General features: G+C 40.8%; 1 protein-coding gene across 1 annotated transcript in view; it reads right to left on the reverse strand.

The window, feature by feature from the left end:
• Nucleotides 1–14540: 14540 nt before the first annotated feature.
• Nucleotides 14541–17747, reverse strand: part of EVC2 (EvC ciliary complex subunit 2) — a 155247-nt gene continuing 152040 nt past the window's right edge. Inside the window, exons 21-22 of the mRNA XM_023206693.1 lie at nt 17400–17501; nt 14541–15082 (exon numbers count right to left, since the gene is read on the reverse strand). Of these exons, the coding sequence (XP_023062461.1) occupies nt 14815–15082; nt 17400–17501 (370 nt within the window). The 3' untranslated portion in view covers nt 14541–14814. The remainder of the gene's footprint in view (nt 15083–17399; nt 17502–17747) is intronic.

Genomic DNA, 17747 nt, shown 5'->3' on the forward strand with positions numbered 1-17747 from the left:
TCAATTGAAACCATGAGACAACCTTGAGGGTGGAAGCCATGCGCCTAGAATGAAAAAGCAGAAAGATGGCTTTAATGACATTGTGGAGCTCTTCTCCAGCCCACATTGCCTACTTCTACGTTGTGCATCACATGTGAAGAAATTAAACACATATTTTATTTAAATCACTACTATCTACATGCAGTGGAACTCAGTGTTTTTCTGATGCAGTGTCTGCAGAAAATTTACCAGATCACAGAAAAGTACAATAATTGCTAAGAAGAATCGTTTTGTGGTTGACTATTGTTATGTGAAATGGGTTTTAGATACTCCTAAGCCAGAAATATGATTACAAGGTAAAATATGAAAAATTATTTTCTCTATTCCAAACCTGTGATTTCAGATATAATTTTTTGTGCTCTTATCTGATGACAAAGGCAACAGAGATTCATTTACACAAATTTGGAAGCTACCAGAAGGCACAAAGGAAAAATAAAAGAAAATCACCTGTAGACGACCCTCCAGAGATAAGCAGTGCTAACATTCGCTCTGCTTTCCTCAAGTTATTTTTATTTATATGTACTCACTTAACTAAAACAAGAGCTCTTCCTTCCTTCCTCCCTCCCTCCCTGAATAGACAGTGATTGAGGGCTGGGTACCATTATTTAATACTGCTTCTTTTTTTATTACCATAATTTACTAAATAATTTTTAAATTTGATTTCTCAGGTCATCAAATATTCATTAACATAATTTTGAAACTGAATAGCAACAATAAAACTAACCTACAATTTTTATATTATGATATATTGTTATAATGTGAATATAATTTCATCAATAATGCAACACAACTAACCATCACTGATTAGGCACTTAACCTGTACTTGGTACCCAGCTATGGGAGTCTGCTTTCTATTTTACTCCTTGCAATAATTGTAAGATGAGGACTGTTTCATATCCTCCTTTGACAGGTGAATACAATGAGTAGTAAAGAGGTTGAAGAACTTGTCCAGGGTCTCACAGGTAGTCCGAGGGGCAAAGAGCCTAACATAGGGACTGTCCCCTGACAATGCCCACATGTGCATCTCCCATTCTGCCACACAGATTTTCTTCATAGTGATTTAAAGCATTTACCCATTTTCCAGCTGATGTGCTCAGCATTGGACATTTAGTCTTTCTGATCTTTACGATCAGCTTACTTGGCCAATGATACGGTCTCCATTTTACAAATAAGAAAAATGAAGCCGTGAGAGGTCAAACCCTCAAGAAGTGACAGAACCCAGAATGAACCCAGAACTCTGATTCCAAATACCAAGGATATTGAGGTTTTTAATAAAAGTAATGCATGTCCAAAGTATAAAGGTAAATAACTGAATGAATTTTATGGCATAAGACAACAGGCCCTGCTCACTCTTCCTTCCCTTTATATGGTTTTGCTGTGTCAGCCCCAAATCTAATCTTGAATTCCCACATGTTGCGGGAGGTGATTGAATCATGGGGGCTGGTCTTTTCCTGTGCTGTTCTTGTGATAGTGAATAAGTCTTATGAAATCGAATGGTTTTAAAAATGGGAGTTTTCCTGCACAAACTCATTTTACCTGCTGTCATCCATGTAATACGTGACCTGCTCCTTCTTGCCTTCTGCCATGATTCTGAAGCCTCCCCAGCCATGTGGAACTGTAAGTCTATTAAACATTTTTCCTGTATAAATTGCCCAGTCTCACGTATGTCTTTATTAGCAGTGTGAAAATGAACTAATATGGTAAATTAGTACTGGGAGTAGGGTGCTGCTGAGAAGATACCTAAAAATGTGGAAGCAACTTTGGAACTGGGTGTCAGACAGATGTTGGAACAGTCTGGAGGGCTCAGAAGAAGACAGGAAAATGTGGGAAAGTTTGGAACTCTATCATAGAGACTTGTCGAATGGCTTTGACCAAAATACTGATAATGATATGGACAATGAAATCCAGGCTGAGGTGGTCTCAGATGGAGATGAGGAACCTGTTGGGAACAGGAGCAACGGTGACTCTTGTTATGTTTTAGCAAAGAGACTAGTGGCATTTTGCCCCTACTCTAGAGATTTGTGGAACTTTGAACTTGAAGAGATGATTTAGGGTATCCAGTGGAAGAAATTTCTAGCAGCAAAGCATTCAAGAGGTTGGTGCTGTTACTTGGGTGCTGTTAAAGGCATTCAGTTTTAAAGGGGAAACAGAGCATAAAAGTTTGGAAAATTTGCAGCCTGACAATGCAACAGAAAAGAAAATCTATTTTCTGAGGAGAAATTTAAGCCAGTTGCAGAAATTTGCATAAGTAATGAGGAGCCCAATGTTAATCCCCAAGACAATGGGGAAAATGTCTCCAGGGCAGGTCAGAAGTCTTCACAGCAGCCCCTCCCATCACAGGCCCAGAGGCCTAGGAAGAAAAAGTGGTTTTGTGGGCCTGGCCCACAGTCCCTATGCTGTGTGCAGCCTAGGGACTTGGTGCCCTGCATCCCAGCTGCTCCAGCCATGGCTGAAAGGGGCCAATGTAGAGCTTGGGTTGTGGCTTCAGAGGGTGGAAGCTCCAAGCCTTGGCAGCTTCCATGTGGTGTTGAGCCTGCGAGTGCATGGAAGTCAAAAATTGGAGTTTGGGAACCTCTGCCTAGATTTCAGAAGTTGTATAGAAATGCCTGGATGGCCAGGCAGAGGTGTGCTGCAGGGGTGGGGCCCTCATGGTGAAGCTCTGCCAGGGCAATGTGAAAGGAAAATGTGGGATTGCAGCACCCACACAGTCCCTACTGGGGCATCGCCTAGTGGAGCTGTGAGAAGAGGGCCACTGTACTCCAGACCCCAGAATGGTAGATCCACTGACAGCTTGCACCATGCACCTGGAAAGCTGCAGACACTCAATGCCAGCCCACGAAAGCAGTCAGAAGGGGGACTGTGCCCTTCAAAGGCACAGGGGTAGAGTTGTCCAAGACTAGGGGAACTCGCCTCTTGTATCACCATGACCTGGATGTGAGACACGGAATCAAAGGACATCATTTTGGAGCTTTAAGATTTGACTGCCCTGCTGGATTTCGGGTTTGCATGGAGCCTGTAGCCCCTCTTTTTTTGACCAATTTCTCCCATTTGGAATGGCTGTATTTACCCAATGCCTGTACCCTCATTGTATCTAGGAAGTAACTAACTTGCTTTCAATTTTACAGGCTTATAGGCAGAAGGGACTTGCTTTGTCTCAGATGAGACTTGGGACACTGTGGACTTCTGAGTTAATGCTGAAATGAGTTAAGACTTTGGGGGACTGTTGGGAAGGCATGATTGATTTTGAAATGTGAGGACATGAGATTAGGGTGGGGCTGGGGGAATGATGTGATTTGACTGTGTTCCCACCCAAATCTTATCTTGAATTCTCACGTGTTGTGGGAGGGACACAGTGGGAGGTCATTGAATCCTGGTGGTGGGTCTTTCCCGTGTGCTGTTCTTGTGATAGTGAATAAGTCTCATGAGATCTGATGGTTTTAAAAACAGGAGTTTCCCTGCACATGCTCTTTCTCTTTGCCTGCCACCATCCATGTAAGATGTGACTTGCCCCACCTTTCCTCTGCCATGATTGTGAGGCCTCTCCAGTCATGTGGAACTGTAAGTCCATGAAACCTTTCTCCTGTATAAATTACCCAGTCTCTGGTATGTTTTAGCAGCAGCATTAAAATGGGCTAATACGCCCTTCATTTCTTTTTCCAGAAACAAGTACTTTCAATTGTTTAGCTATTTCTTATGATTTTAACATTTATATTTCTAAAGGAACATTTGCAACTTCCCAATGTTTTGTTAATTTTACATAGTGACCTTCTACTATGGAGATGAGGACTCAACTCTCCTTCTTACATGTATATACACACATACACATTCTTCCTCTTTCTCCAGATATCTAATGCAATTCAAGCACAATTTTAAGTAAATATTTGGCATTTACAACATTATAACTAATAACTAATACATTTTTATTTAAGGCTGAGCCATACAGTGCATTTGAATTCAATTTCCTTCCTGGTGTACCTTTTTGTATTTCTTAGAGTTAATAACTGACTTGTATAAAAAGGACTCATCTTTTGTAAATGTACACAATATTTATGGATGAAATTATACAGTATCTGGGATTGGCTTCAAAATACCCTGGAAGGGTTCCTGGCTATGATAGTGACAGAGGTTGAATCTACACTTTCAACTTAAACAACTAGAGAGCTGGCCAAATTATAGGGAACAGCTATTCTCAGACAGGCAACAGATGGCACAGGACCATGAATAAATGAAGCAGAACTACAGTTGCCTTTGATTAGTGCCCAGAGGCAGTTTTAAGTCTGCAGATCAGGGAGGGGAAACCCAAACAGAGGCCCCAAGTCTGGATGAGTTGAGGAGACAGACAATAAACTGAGACAACTAGAATTTATGAGACAGAATACCGAACAGGAAGGTGAGGTAGAGAGAGAAAGAACACTCGATAGCAACAGAAGGGCCTCCATAAGCCTTTGAGTGATGATCTGTGCATACAGAGAGGAAACTATCAGAGCAGGAAAAGAACCACGAAACAGTAGTTCCAAGCAATTCCCAAAGTTCACAAAGAGCCAGAAATATTTCATCTTCCCTCTGGTGTGTGACAGATCAGCTAGAGCTCTCTGATGGAAATTGCTGGTATTGGTCCTTTCTCACATTGCTATAAAGAAATACCTGAGACTGGGTAATTTATAAAGGAAAGGGGCTTAATTAGCTCATGGTTCCACAGGCTATACATGAAGCAAGATGCTGGCATCTGCTCCCCTTCTAGGGAGGTCTCAGGAAACCAAATCATGGCAGAAGGAGAAGGGGAGCAGGCATATCTCACATGCCAGGAGCAGGAGCAAGTGGGGTTGGTGGGGGTGGGTGCTACACACTTTTAAGCACAACAGATCTTGCAAGGACTCACTCGCTATTGTGAGGACAGTACCAAAGGGGATGGGGCAAAACCATTCATGAGAAATGGTTTTCTCATGATCCAATCACCTCCCACCAGGCCCCACCTCCAACATTGGAGATTACAGTTCAACATAAGATGTGGTGCACATGGACCCAAACCATATCATTGCCTTAATACTAGGAATAAATTAACTCTGGACCTAACCATGACAAGGCTAAAAACCAAGTCTCAACATATCTGTAGAGACAAAAAGTTTCTAGGGCTGGGATGGGGGTAGGCAGGAACATAAAGCTTTAGGGGAGTGACTATTAGCAGATACAAGATTTTTGAAGGAGTAATAAAATTTCTTGAAAATTAGATTATAGTTTTGATTGCACAACTCTCAAAATACTAAAGTTAAACTGTTCACTTTAAATGGGTGAACTCTAGAATACATAAATTATATCTCAAGCTGTTAAAAGAAAAAATAAAGCCTTAAACAATTCAACTGATCCAAATAGATTTCACAGCATGCCAGAACAAAACCCAAAACTATTTACAAGTATCCAATAATGTATGTAAGCAATAAAAACTCCCAGACATGCAAAGAAGCAGGAAAAGATTATCCATATGCATAACAAAAGTTCATCAACAGTAACTGACCTGGAAATGACAGAAATGAAAGAATTCACAAGTGAGGACATTGCAACAACAAATATGCATTGCCATATTTTGTTGGCAAATTGGCAACCAGAGGAAAATTGGAGGAAAAACTAGGAACATGACGACGAGAGAAATGGAAGACAGAAAAAGGAATCACGCCACTTCCAGTTTCAGTCCCAACATGTAAAGGGCTGGGAAGTTGGTGCTCCCACTCACAGGACAAGGAAAAAGTTGAGAAAACTAAAAATCAGTGTCTTTTCTTGGACCCATCTGAGAACTGAGATCACAAAGCCAGCCACTACCTCCAAATCTGGAAAGACAAGCTCACCTACAGCATCACACCTGAGACCTGCTTATCTGGAGTTAGAAGCTGCTGGAACCATAACCAGTAAGAAAACTTCATGGTCATTTTGATGAATTGCTGAGGGCTGAAAGTAGACTCCCATAACTTGCCCTGTAAGAAATGTTAGAAGTTCAGGAAGAAACTTTAAGGGCCTATAGTCTTAGGGAGGCCCTCACACTTTGGTTTTACTGATAGCAACCTCACCAGATGCTCACGATAGGGATAAGAAAAATCCCCTAGTGGCTCTGGGAGAAAGAGTAGGAAAGCAATCATTGTATAATAGGCCTGAAGCATCTGCATGACTTTAACAGACCTTATCCCCTTCCCCACCACACCGCCAGAGGGAAGACATTTTCCTGGCTCCAGCCCCCTCAGTCTTTCCTGTCTCACTTGAGGGAATTGAAGAGAAGCTAAGAAACACTTGTGAAGGTCACAACTTGGAGACAGAGAAGACTGGGAATACATTAAGTCTATCATACCCAGAAGCCCGTCCAGAATATTTTGAGCCAATCCCAGATAACATATAATTTCATCCATAAATATTTGTGTGCATCTCCAAAAGATGAGTCCTTTTTCACAAGCCAACTATTAACTCTAATAAAAACAAGAAGTTACACAAAGAAGGAAATGTATTTAATTCAAATGCACTATATGGCTCAGCTAAACAACAAAATTTATTAGTTATTCATGTTGTAAATGCCAAATATTTACTTAAAACTGTGCTTTAATTGCATTAGATAACTAGAGAGAGGGAGGGTGTGTGTATGTGTGTGTGTGTGTGCACATGCATGTGTATAAGAAGGAGAATTGAGTCATCATCTCCATAGTGGAAGGTCAATATATAAAAGGGGATAAAAGGGATATAAGTACAGCCCCAAAATCATTTTAAGTATAATTGATATTTTAAGAGAGGAGATAAAATAGAGTAAGAGAAAATGATTAATCAAAACCAGAGAAAGGAGAAAAAGGGAAGGGAGGGAAACAAGCAATTCAGCAGTGAATGGAAAACACTTGCAAACATGGCTGATATTAATCCAACTATACTAATAAGCACTTAAAATGTGAATGGACTAAAAACATCTATTAGAGATTGTAAGATGCATTTTTTAAAAAGATCCAAATATATGTTGTCTACCAGAAACCCACTCTAATTATAAAAATGGAGACAGGTTAAAAGTAAATGGATGGAGAAAGATATACCTTGCTAACACTAACTGAAAGACAGCTGGGATAGCTATATTGCCTTGAGGCAAAACAGACTTCAGAACAAGGAAATTTAACAAGGAAAGGAAGGAAAAAGAAGCAGAATACATATGGTAAAGGGATCAATTCATCACCATACATAAGGCATAATATGATAGAACTGCAAGGAAAAATTTATACAATATTTTTAACAATATATGCAAATTCAACATACACAAATCCACTACTATAGTTGGAAACTTCAACACCCCTCCTTCAGTAATTCATAGATCAAGCAGGCAAGAAATCGGTAAGGACATAGTTGGCCTGAACAGCATTCTCAATCAACTTGATCTAACAGTTACAGAATAATCTCTTCTATAAGTACAGAATATAGAATCTTCTCAACTTTGCTTGCAACATTCACCAAGATAGGCCACATAACGACAAACTTAATGGCTGGATGTGGTGGCTCATTCCTGTAATCCCAGCACTTTGGGAGGCTGAGGCAGGCAGATCATGAGGTCAGGAGTTCAAGACCAGCCTGGCCAACATACTGAAATCCCATCTCTACTAAAAATACAAAAAATTACCCAGGCACGTGGCAGGCATCTGTAATCCCAGCTACTCAGGAGGCTGAGGCAGGAGAATTGCTTGAACCCGGGAGGCGGAGGCTTCAGTGAGCCAAGATTGCACCACTGCACTTCAATCCCGGGTGACAGTGCGAGACTCCATCTCAGGAAAAAAAAAAAAAAAAGACAAACTTAAAATAATAGAAATTATACAAAATATGCTCTCAGATCACCATAGAATCAAACTAGAAATCAATAAAAGGGAAATAAATAGAATATACCATAATATATGCAGATTAACACATTTCTAAACAACACATGGGACAATGAAGTCTCAAGAGAATGGTAAAAATATTTTGAACCACATGAAAATGAAAATACAACTTACCCCAATTTGTGTATTGCAGTTAAAGTAGTGCCTAAAGGGAAATTTATACTATTAAATGCATAAATAGAAAAAGAATAAAGACCTAAAATTAATAATCTAAACTTCCACCTTAGGATACTAAAGAAAAATGAGCAATTTAAGGCTAAAGCAATCAGAAAAAAATGATAATAAAAAATAGAGCAAAAAGCAGCAAAGATGAAAACAATAGAGAACATTTTATGAAACCAGAAGCTGGTACTCTGAAAACATCAATCTAATTGAGAAACAGCTAACCTGACTAACCAAAAAAAACAAACAAAAAACAACAACAAAAAGAAAATATGCAAATCACCAATATCAGAAATGAAAGAGCAGTCTCACTATTGATCCCATGAACAGTAAAAGCATCATAAAAGAATGCTGTGACCAACCCTATGCCCATAATTTTGGTAACTTAGGTGAAATGAATGAATCCCTTGAAAGACACAAACTACAAAAATTCACACAACGTGAAGGAGATAAACTAAATAAACCTATATCTGTTAAAGAAACTTAATCTATAATTAGTACCCTTCCAAGAAAAGAAAGCTCCAGATTTGGATCATTTTACTGGTGAATTTTAGTAAACATTTATGGAAGAAATAATATCAATTTTCCATAATCTCTTCTGGAAAATAAAAGCAGAAAGAATACTTCCTAACTCACATGGTGAGTATAACTGTAATATAAAAAACAGATAAAGAAAATACAAGAAAGGAAAACTAGAGACCTCTATCTCACATGAACATAGATGAACAAATCCTGAAAAATATATTTACAAATTAAATCCAATAATTTATAAAAAGAATGATATACCATGACCAAGTGGGATTTATTCCCTATGCAAAGGCTGGTTCAACATTCTGAAATCATTTAATGGAATACATCACATCAACAGGCTAAAGAAAAAAAATCCTATCAATTGATACAGAAATGTATTTGATGAAATTCAATAAACACATATGACAAAATCTCTCAGCACACTATAGAGAGGCACTTCCTCAACTTGATAAAAAATACTTACACAAAAAAACCTATATCTAATCTCATACTTAAATAATGAGAAATTGGATGCCTCCTCTTCAGATCAAGAATAAGGCAAAGATGGCCGGCCGCAGTGGCTCACGCCTGTAATCCCAGCACTTTGGGAGGCTGAGGCAGGTGGATCACGAGGTCAAGAGATCGAGACCATCCTGGCTCACATGGTGAAACCCCATCTCTAACAAAAAATACAAAAAATTCGCTGGGTGTGGTGGTGGGCACCTGTAGTCCCAGCTACTTGGGAGGCTGAGGCAGGAGAATGGCGTGAACCTGGGAGGCAGAGCTTGCAGTGAGCTGAGATCACGCCACTGCACTCCAGCCTGGGATAGAGTGAGAATCCATCTCAAAAAAAAAAAAAAAAAAAAGAATAAGGCAAAGATGTGCTCTTACTACTTCTATTCAATATCATATGGGAATCCTAGCTAGTGTAATAAGACAAGAAAAGGAAATAAAACATATACAAATTGGAAAGGAATAAATAAAATTGTCTTTGTTCTCAGATGACAATTTAATTGTCTGTATAGAACATCTCAGAACTGACCAAAAACAAACAAACAAAAAACCCCTAAAACTAATTGGTGAGGATAGTAAGGTTGCAGGATACAAGGTTAATGTTCAAAAATTGACTGCTTTCCTATATATCAGAAATAAATTGTTGGAATCTGAAATGTTAAAAATACCATTTAAAATACCACCAAAATAATAAAATGATCAGGTTTAAATCTAAAAATATGTACAGGATCTATATGGAGAAAGTATAAAACTCCAATGAAGGAAATCAAAAGATCTAGACAAATGGAGGTGTAATATTTCATATTCATGATTTGGAAGATTCAATACTATGGAGATGTCAGTTCTTCCCAACCTGACCTATGGAATCTATAGATCTATATAGAATATCAATCAAAATTCCAGCAAGTTATTTTGCAGATAATGACAAACTGATCCTAAAGTTTATGTGGAATGCCACAAGACCTACAGAGTCAAAACAATACTAAAGAAAAACAACGTTGGAGAACTCATACTAATTTCAAGATTTATTATATAGCTACAGTAATCAAGATAGTGTGGTATTGGTGAAGGAACAGGCACACAGATCACTGGAATAGAACAGAAATAGACCCACACAAATATAGTTAACTGACCTTTGACAAATTCTGATTATAAGGACATTCTAGAAAAGGCAAAACCTCTAGAGATAGTAAAATGATCAGTGATTGCCAGAGGTTCAGGTGGAGGAGGTAAAGATTGAACGTGTGGAACACAGGAAGTTGTTTAGGGTAGTAAAACTACTTTGTATGATAGTGTAATTATGGATACATGGCAATATGTGCTTGTTAAAATGATTATATGTCATTTTATACAAATTTATATCATTTTATGCAATCATTTTAACAAATACATAGTGCCATGTCAATGCAAAATTGACTTTATCATATGCAGATTAAAAAAATCATTTAAGAAATCCAGAGAATTCTAGGAAGCAATGCAGAATGTGTCAAAATAATCTAACTGCATTTCAAATGTAAGAAACAACTTCACTGAAGAGGTTGGAAGAAAAAGATGCTGACCTAAGTAACTTTGGAAATGAGTAAAGTCTTTAAATGCAAAAGAAACTGCATATAAGTACTCTACTGAGAAAGTTGTTTCCCACGTGGGTCCAGGTTATCAAAACCCTGATGATGCTCCACACATGTACTGGACCTGACCACTTAAGTAAATGGCTGGGAAATGATGGGAGCCATGTTTTTCACTGTTGGAATGGAGAGGAGAAGGGCCAGGTGTGGTGGCTTATACCTGTAATCCAAGCACTTTGCAGGCCAAGGCGGGAGGATCATTTGAGTCTTGGAGTTTGAGACCAGCCTGGACAACATAGTGGGAACCCATCCCTACAGAAACAAACAAACAAACAAAGAAAACTAGCTGGGTGAAGTGGCATGCACCTATAGTCCCAGTTTCTTGGGAGGCTGGGGTATGAGGATCACTTAAACTCAGAAAGTCAAGGCTGCAGTAAACTGTGATTGTACCACTGCACTCCAGTCTGGGTGACAGAATAAGACCATGTCTCAAAAAAATAATAACAAAAAAGAAAAGGGGAGAAGACCAGAATGATTCATGTGGCAATAGATTCGTGTTGGAGACATCAGTAAATTCATATTTAGCATAATATAGACCCAGATTATTACATATGAAAATATTAATGGACATGTGTATATAAACAGGTTAGTATGCACACATATACTTTCTTGCTCTGCCAGCTTAGAGGGCCTAGAAGTAACAACACTCCAGTAGCAATAAGCACATCCAGGGCTTAGAATTTAGTTTCTAATACCATTCTCCAACAAAAGGAATCAGACTCCTTGGAGAATGTCTGATTCTAGGACTGGAAACATAAAAGATGAGAATCTTTTCTAGTGCTCATCTTTTATAATGCTCACCTTTTAGACCATCTTCTAGTGCCAGAAAACAAGGAAGTACTCAGAAAAACTTAAAAATCTGCACTGATGGGGTTATGTTAAAGGCATATGGGAGACAACAGAAAGAGCTCCCAATGTTGAAAGCTGGAACAATTAGAGCAACAAATTATTACTGGATTATAACTCAAAGTATAAAATAAATATCCATGAGTCCACAGCAATAGAAATAAATAATTGAAAAAATAAATGGAGAGGAGATCATCTCCCATGCAGAATTCCAAATAATCTATGTAGACACTTTGCCCTCAAGGAGGTAGACTTACGTCCCCATTCCTTAAATGTGTGCTGCTCATAGTGACTTCCTTCCAAAGAGTGCAGTGTGGAAATGTGGAGGAGTCATAAGCACAAAGCTGTCCCCAATTGACCCCTGCCAGGTTTGACCTCACTCCCAAATTCCCACGGCAGGATTTTTGTATGTGTGTCTCACACCTTGCATTTACCAATTATTTATTTTTGTGTTAGTCAATGCAACTAGATCAAACTCCTTGAAGACAGAATACACAGGGAGCTGAGCCCCCAGAGAGGCTTAGTAAATTTCTCAACTTTGCCCCACTTTTAAGTAACAAAGCCCAAACTTGAGCTCAAGTCCTCCAAATCCAAGTTCCTTGGAGCTTGTCTCTCATGAGTAGGCTTCTGTGTGAAGATACAGCCCTTCAAGAAAACAGCCTTCACCTAGAATGGCAAAAGGAATGAAAGAAACACTTCATTATCACATTGTTGTAAGGAAATACATGAGCCTGGGTAATTTATAAAGAAAACAGGTTAAATTGACTCACAGTTCCACATGACTGGGAAGGCGTCACGGAACTTACAATCATGGCAGAAGGTGAAGGAGAAGAACAGCACCTTCTTCACAGGGCAGCAGGAAGGAGAAGGAGTGCCAGCAGGGGAAATGCCAGACACTTATAAAACATCAGATCTCATGAGACTCGCTCATGAGAACAGTATGGGGGAAACCACTCCCGTGATCCAATTACCTCCACCTGGTCCTGCCCTTGACATCCGGGGATTATGGGGATCACAATTCAAGGTGAGATTTGGGTGGGGACACAGAGCCAAAACATATCAGATGGATTTTTGTAAAGATGTTAAAATATAATAAAATAAATAAGCTACCTTATTGCACACCAACATTTCATCAGACATTATAGACATAATATCTAGTATCTTCACTCTTTACAACATCCCTACTGTAAAATAAGGCATCAGGACCTTTGTTTTACAGATACAGAGACTGAAGTTCAGAGTGGTAAAATGACTGCTAAAAAGTTGTAGAGCCACAATTTAAACCTGGTCTACCTGATTCCAGAAACACAGGCTTTTCCCTAACACATGCTGGCATTTTTTGTGCAGTGAGTTTACAAAAGGTAAATCAGTAGTTTGTCTTTCTCTATTAACATAAGGAGCTATAATTAGGTTCAAATGCTAGATTTTGAGCAGCTTGGGCACCTCCTGTTGTTGCTAACAGCCTCTTCAATCAGGCTTCAGCCTATAATTTTGAGCCATTTTTTTGAAATCTTCACATGCAATCTACTTTCAACTACGCATAATTCTAGCAGAGCCCTTGTAGAAACAGGAAATTATCAGAAATGCAGACAATTACCTTAAAAAGCTAGAGAAGGACATAGATGTGGTGGAGTTTATAGATCCAATTGTATCTGCTTGCCAAGAACACATGACCGTCAAGCAGTGGTGCAGGATGAGAACTCCAGTCTGCTTATTCCCAAGACCATGCATTCTCCACTCTGCTGCCCTGTGTGTAAAAATCACTCCTCTTTCTCTGTCCTCACTCGAGGCTGCTGGACCTTCTGATGGATGGGAAAACTGGCACCATCATCTCTTCTCTCCTGCATTCAAACTGTTTACCTGCACCTTCCTGCCAATGTAGCCATGTAGTCAAGTGGCAACTGAAGACGGTGCACAGTTGCTGTCCCCTGGGAGAAATGCAACCCCAGCAAAGGTCCTTGTCACGGTGCTGCATGCATGCTGATGGGAAACTGCAAATAAGACTTCGTCTTCTGCTTGCCAATGGAAATGGGACATCCAAGGCAGATAGCATTTAGTTAGAAGACTCAGGATTCCTCCCGTATAGGTGGTTTGATTATAGGCAAATTCTTTAAACTCTGAGTCTCAGCTTCCTTGGCAGTAAAATGGGAATAGGGATACTCACCTTGCTGGGGATATTAGTGACCGTTACAAAGTAGGTTAAAGTTGTTGGAAAGGTCTAGCAGCAACTCTCACGTGAAAGATGTGTGATTTTTTTTAATCAATCATCCCTTTTTTCCCTTGCTGGTGAGAGGACTCTCATCCTAACCATCCCCTACTGTCAGAAAATACCCATTGTAATTGTACTATTTGCCTGGCTGATACCATGATGTGGCCCAGCCCCAGTGACCCATCACTGGCCTCACACACTGCTGTGTGGATGAGAAGGGTTAGCACTTACACAAGCACTTGATAAAACACAAGCACTTGTATGGAGTCTGTTTATAGCTAACAGCGTGAGGTCTGTTATGTGTCCATGGATCAAGGCCAGGAGAAAGGATGAGGTTTGGGGGCCATAAAGTGTGAATCCTGATTTTGCTATTTATGAGCTTTATGATCTTGTAAAAATCACTTCAGTTTTCTATGCCATTGAATTTCCTCATTTGTAAAATGGGAAAAGAACCCTGATTTGAATTGGTGATGGTAGACCCCAGGGGCTGGCACATGTTTTGGCAACTGGAGTGATGGAGGGTGAATCTCTCTATTGAACACCACACAGGGAACAAAATGCAAGACACAATTAAAAATAAATGCTTATTACATAAAGCAAACATGGGTTTTGTTATAAAGAGCTTTGTGCAAAACATATTTATTTTTTTTAAGTTCCCTTTATAAAAATAGAATATGTAACAAATACAAAACGTAAGAGCAGAGAATCTGGCTGTCACCACACAGCCCATACCTTACGCAGCGGAGGATGGGGTGTGGATCGCAGGCTGGGGGTCTCCTCCAGGGCCCTGGAGAGGTGCGGCTGAAAGGAAGGAGTGTTTATGTCCTTGTGATACGGAGGAGAGTGGGCCATCTGGAAATGCATGAGACAAGATTAAACCGTGAAAGTCTGCATGTGTTGGGGGGTCTGTGCCTTCTGCATGTGCAATTTATATCTGTGAGTTGTACATTATAAACAGACAACACTGGTGGGCAGGAGAAAATAATCCCTTCTGTCTTCAGATGCTCCCGCGGGGCTTTCCCTTGGGCTAGTCCATACCCAAGGCCCTCGTGGCCTTTTTGGCATTCAGAAAGTTTTTCTTTTTCCTGGGAGGAACATGCAGTGAAATCTCTGGCTCCTTTGGATTTCTGAATATAAAGAGCTTCTCTCCTGTGTTTAATACATCAATGGTTTCTGCCCCGACAATGGGTACAGGGGCCAGTTCGCCAACGGGCTCCAGTGACAGGTGTGGCCAACTTCCTTTTCCAGAGAATGTCATCCTCTCTCTGAGAAGGAGACACGTCTTCTTTAATATGCTAAAGAAAGAACAAAAGATCAAATTCAACATTTTTAGCAATGTACCCTCTGGAGTGTTCTGAGTTCTCCAAAAGAATCTCTCTTTGGGTCCTGAATTCCCCAACCCAGTGCCATTTTTTTTTTTTTTTTTTATTATACTTTAAGTTCTAGGGTACATGTGCATAACGTGCAGGTTTGTTACATATGTATACATGTGCCATGTTGGTGTGCTGCACCCATCAACTCGTCAGCACCCATCAATTCATCATTTATATCAGGTATAAGGTTATTTTCCCCCTTGGTCACCAGATTGCTGTAAAATTAGCTGAAGCCTGTAACAGCGGTGCACTGTAGTCAGCTCTTCCTGGCTCATGACCATTGCATTTTCAGGAGTTTTTTGTTTTGTTTTGTTTGAGATGGAGTTTTGCTCTTGTTGCCCAGCTGCAGTGCAATGGTGTGACCCTGGCTCATTGCAACCTCCGCCTCCTGGGTTCAAGTGATTCTCCTGCCTCAGCCTCCTGAGTAACCGGGACTACCCACACGTGCCACCATGCCCAGCTAATTTTTGTATTTTTTTTTTTTTTATAGAGATGAGGTTTCACCATGTTGGCCAGGATGGTCTTGATTTCTTGACCTCATGATCCGTCCACCTCGGCCTCTTAAAGTGCTGGGACTACAGGCGTGAGCCACCACACCTGGTCCATTTTCAGGGGTTTTGCAACCCCACTATCGTCATGTTGTTAGTGTGACATCAGATCAGCCATAGTAGTGGGAATACTTACACCATGGACATTGGCAAATGCTACCAATCAGAAACCACTGCCCCCCTCCCCACCAGCCAATTGTTAAATATTTATGAGTACACCTATGGGCCTCACCCTAAAAGCAGGCTGATGAAACCTGGTTACAAAGCAACAGTTAGAAGTCAGGCAAAATGTGTTGGCCATAGTAGAGTGTGGCATACTTTGAGAATGTCCCATAAAAAGGTTGCTGGAATCCTGGCCATGGGCAGTCCAACCCCTGACTCCCAGGCTGCTCTTGATAATGATGGTGACCACCACCAAAAGCCCTATACATCCTGAAAGCCACAGCACTCGCTCTCTGCCCAAGCAGGGCAGGACAAGGCCATGTCACTGGGGATGCACCTGCTGCATGTCACTGCAGGCTTGCTGACCCTCCCAGAAGGCATGTGGTAGATTCCGCTCCATTGCCATCACCACTAATTACTGCCCTTGCAGCTAGTAAGTCTGCACAAGGATTCAAACCCAGCTCCGTCTCTCCACCATGGATCCATGGTGCCTCTAGGCAGAGCAAAGGCCCGCAGAGGGGGCCAGGATAGTGGGACCATCGTGTCTCTTCATCTGTATCCACTCCATTTCTATTAGTGCAGCCTAGGAATGTCCCTAATGGAATATTTTAGGGTCCTATAGAATGAATTTAATTTTCTTTATCTAGGACTGCATGTACTTCTCTTGGCCAATATCCTGATCTAACTTATCTAAGACTATATTATGATAACCAGGCTACTAATAGTTCCAAGCTTTTTATCATGAACAATCTATGCCGCTTGGTCTCAGCACCTTCAACTGAGCTCTGACAAATTGTGGAAGGGGCAGGACTGAGGTAGACACGTCCCTTGAACAGCCACTGTTTCCGGAGCACACACTGATATCACTGTTTAACCCCCTATGAATCTACTTGATGTTCCTTTTTGTTTCTACATCTTCGCTAGCTGGAACCACAGGAGATACTGGTCAACAGTTTGCAGCAATTTAAGACCACTCTGCCCCTCACTTCCTTCTGTTCTCTAGGTGTGTGAGAGCCACAGCTAAGGAAAAAGGCATTGGGGTGAAGGTAAAAAGCGCAAGGCTGGAAGTGTAAGGAAATAAAGGGGGCAGTGAGGCAGCCCCAAATCTCATGGCCACTGTTTACCAGCTGCTGGCCTGGGGCCTCTTGTTCTGACCTCCCTGAGCTTCCATTTTATCATCCCCACTGTCTGGAAGGCTCAATGCAGCAAGACATGAAAGGGCTTTGTGAACAGTAGCTATAAGGAATTCTTCTAATTACATTCCATTAAAAATAGCCATTAGCTAAAATAAATACAGTAATTTAAATGTTAATAAATACTGAGAACAGTCTCTCACTGCTGGCCACAAGCTCATCTTCAGCTTCTAAACTCAGCCCACTGAATAAAGATTTGTGGTCCTCAGGGTCACAAATCTTTGTCTTTGTTTGCAGCAATCTCCTTTTCCTTGTCATCTCCTGCCTCCCCAGCCCGGCCCACAAGCAGTTTAGCTCACTCGCTCCCCAGCCACAGGGGCAGGGGCCCATCATTACCTCTGCTTTCTCTTGCGGGCCCAGAGCATCTTTTCTAATCCTCTGCTTATCAGATCTCCTCGCAGTTTGCTGTCGAAGGCTTGCCACCAGCTCTGGTGTTTCCTGCAGGCAAGAAGGGAGTCTTATAGTTTCAAAAAGAACAGAATCTTTGGCCAGGTGTAGTGGCACATGCCTGTAATCCCAGCACTCTGGGAAGCCGAGGTGGGCGGATCACCTGAGGTCAGGAGTTCAAGACCAGCCTGGCCAACATGGTGAAACCCAGTCTCTACTAAAAACTACAAAAATTAGCTGGGTGTGGTAGTGGGCACCTGTAATCCCAGCTACCTGGGAGGCTGAGGCAGGGAGAAT

The sequence above is a fragment of the Piliocolobus tephrosceles genome, chromosome 3, assembly GCF_002776525.5.
Source record: "Piliocolobus tephrosceles isolate RC106 chromosome 3, ASM277652v3, whole genome shotgun sequence".
NCBI lineage: Eukaryota > Metazoa > Chordata > Mammalia > Primates > Cercopithecidae > Piliocolobus > Piliocolobus tephrosceles.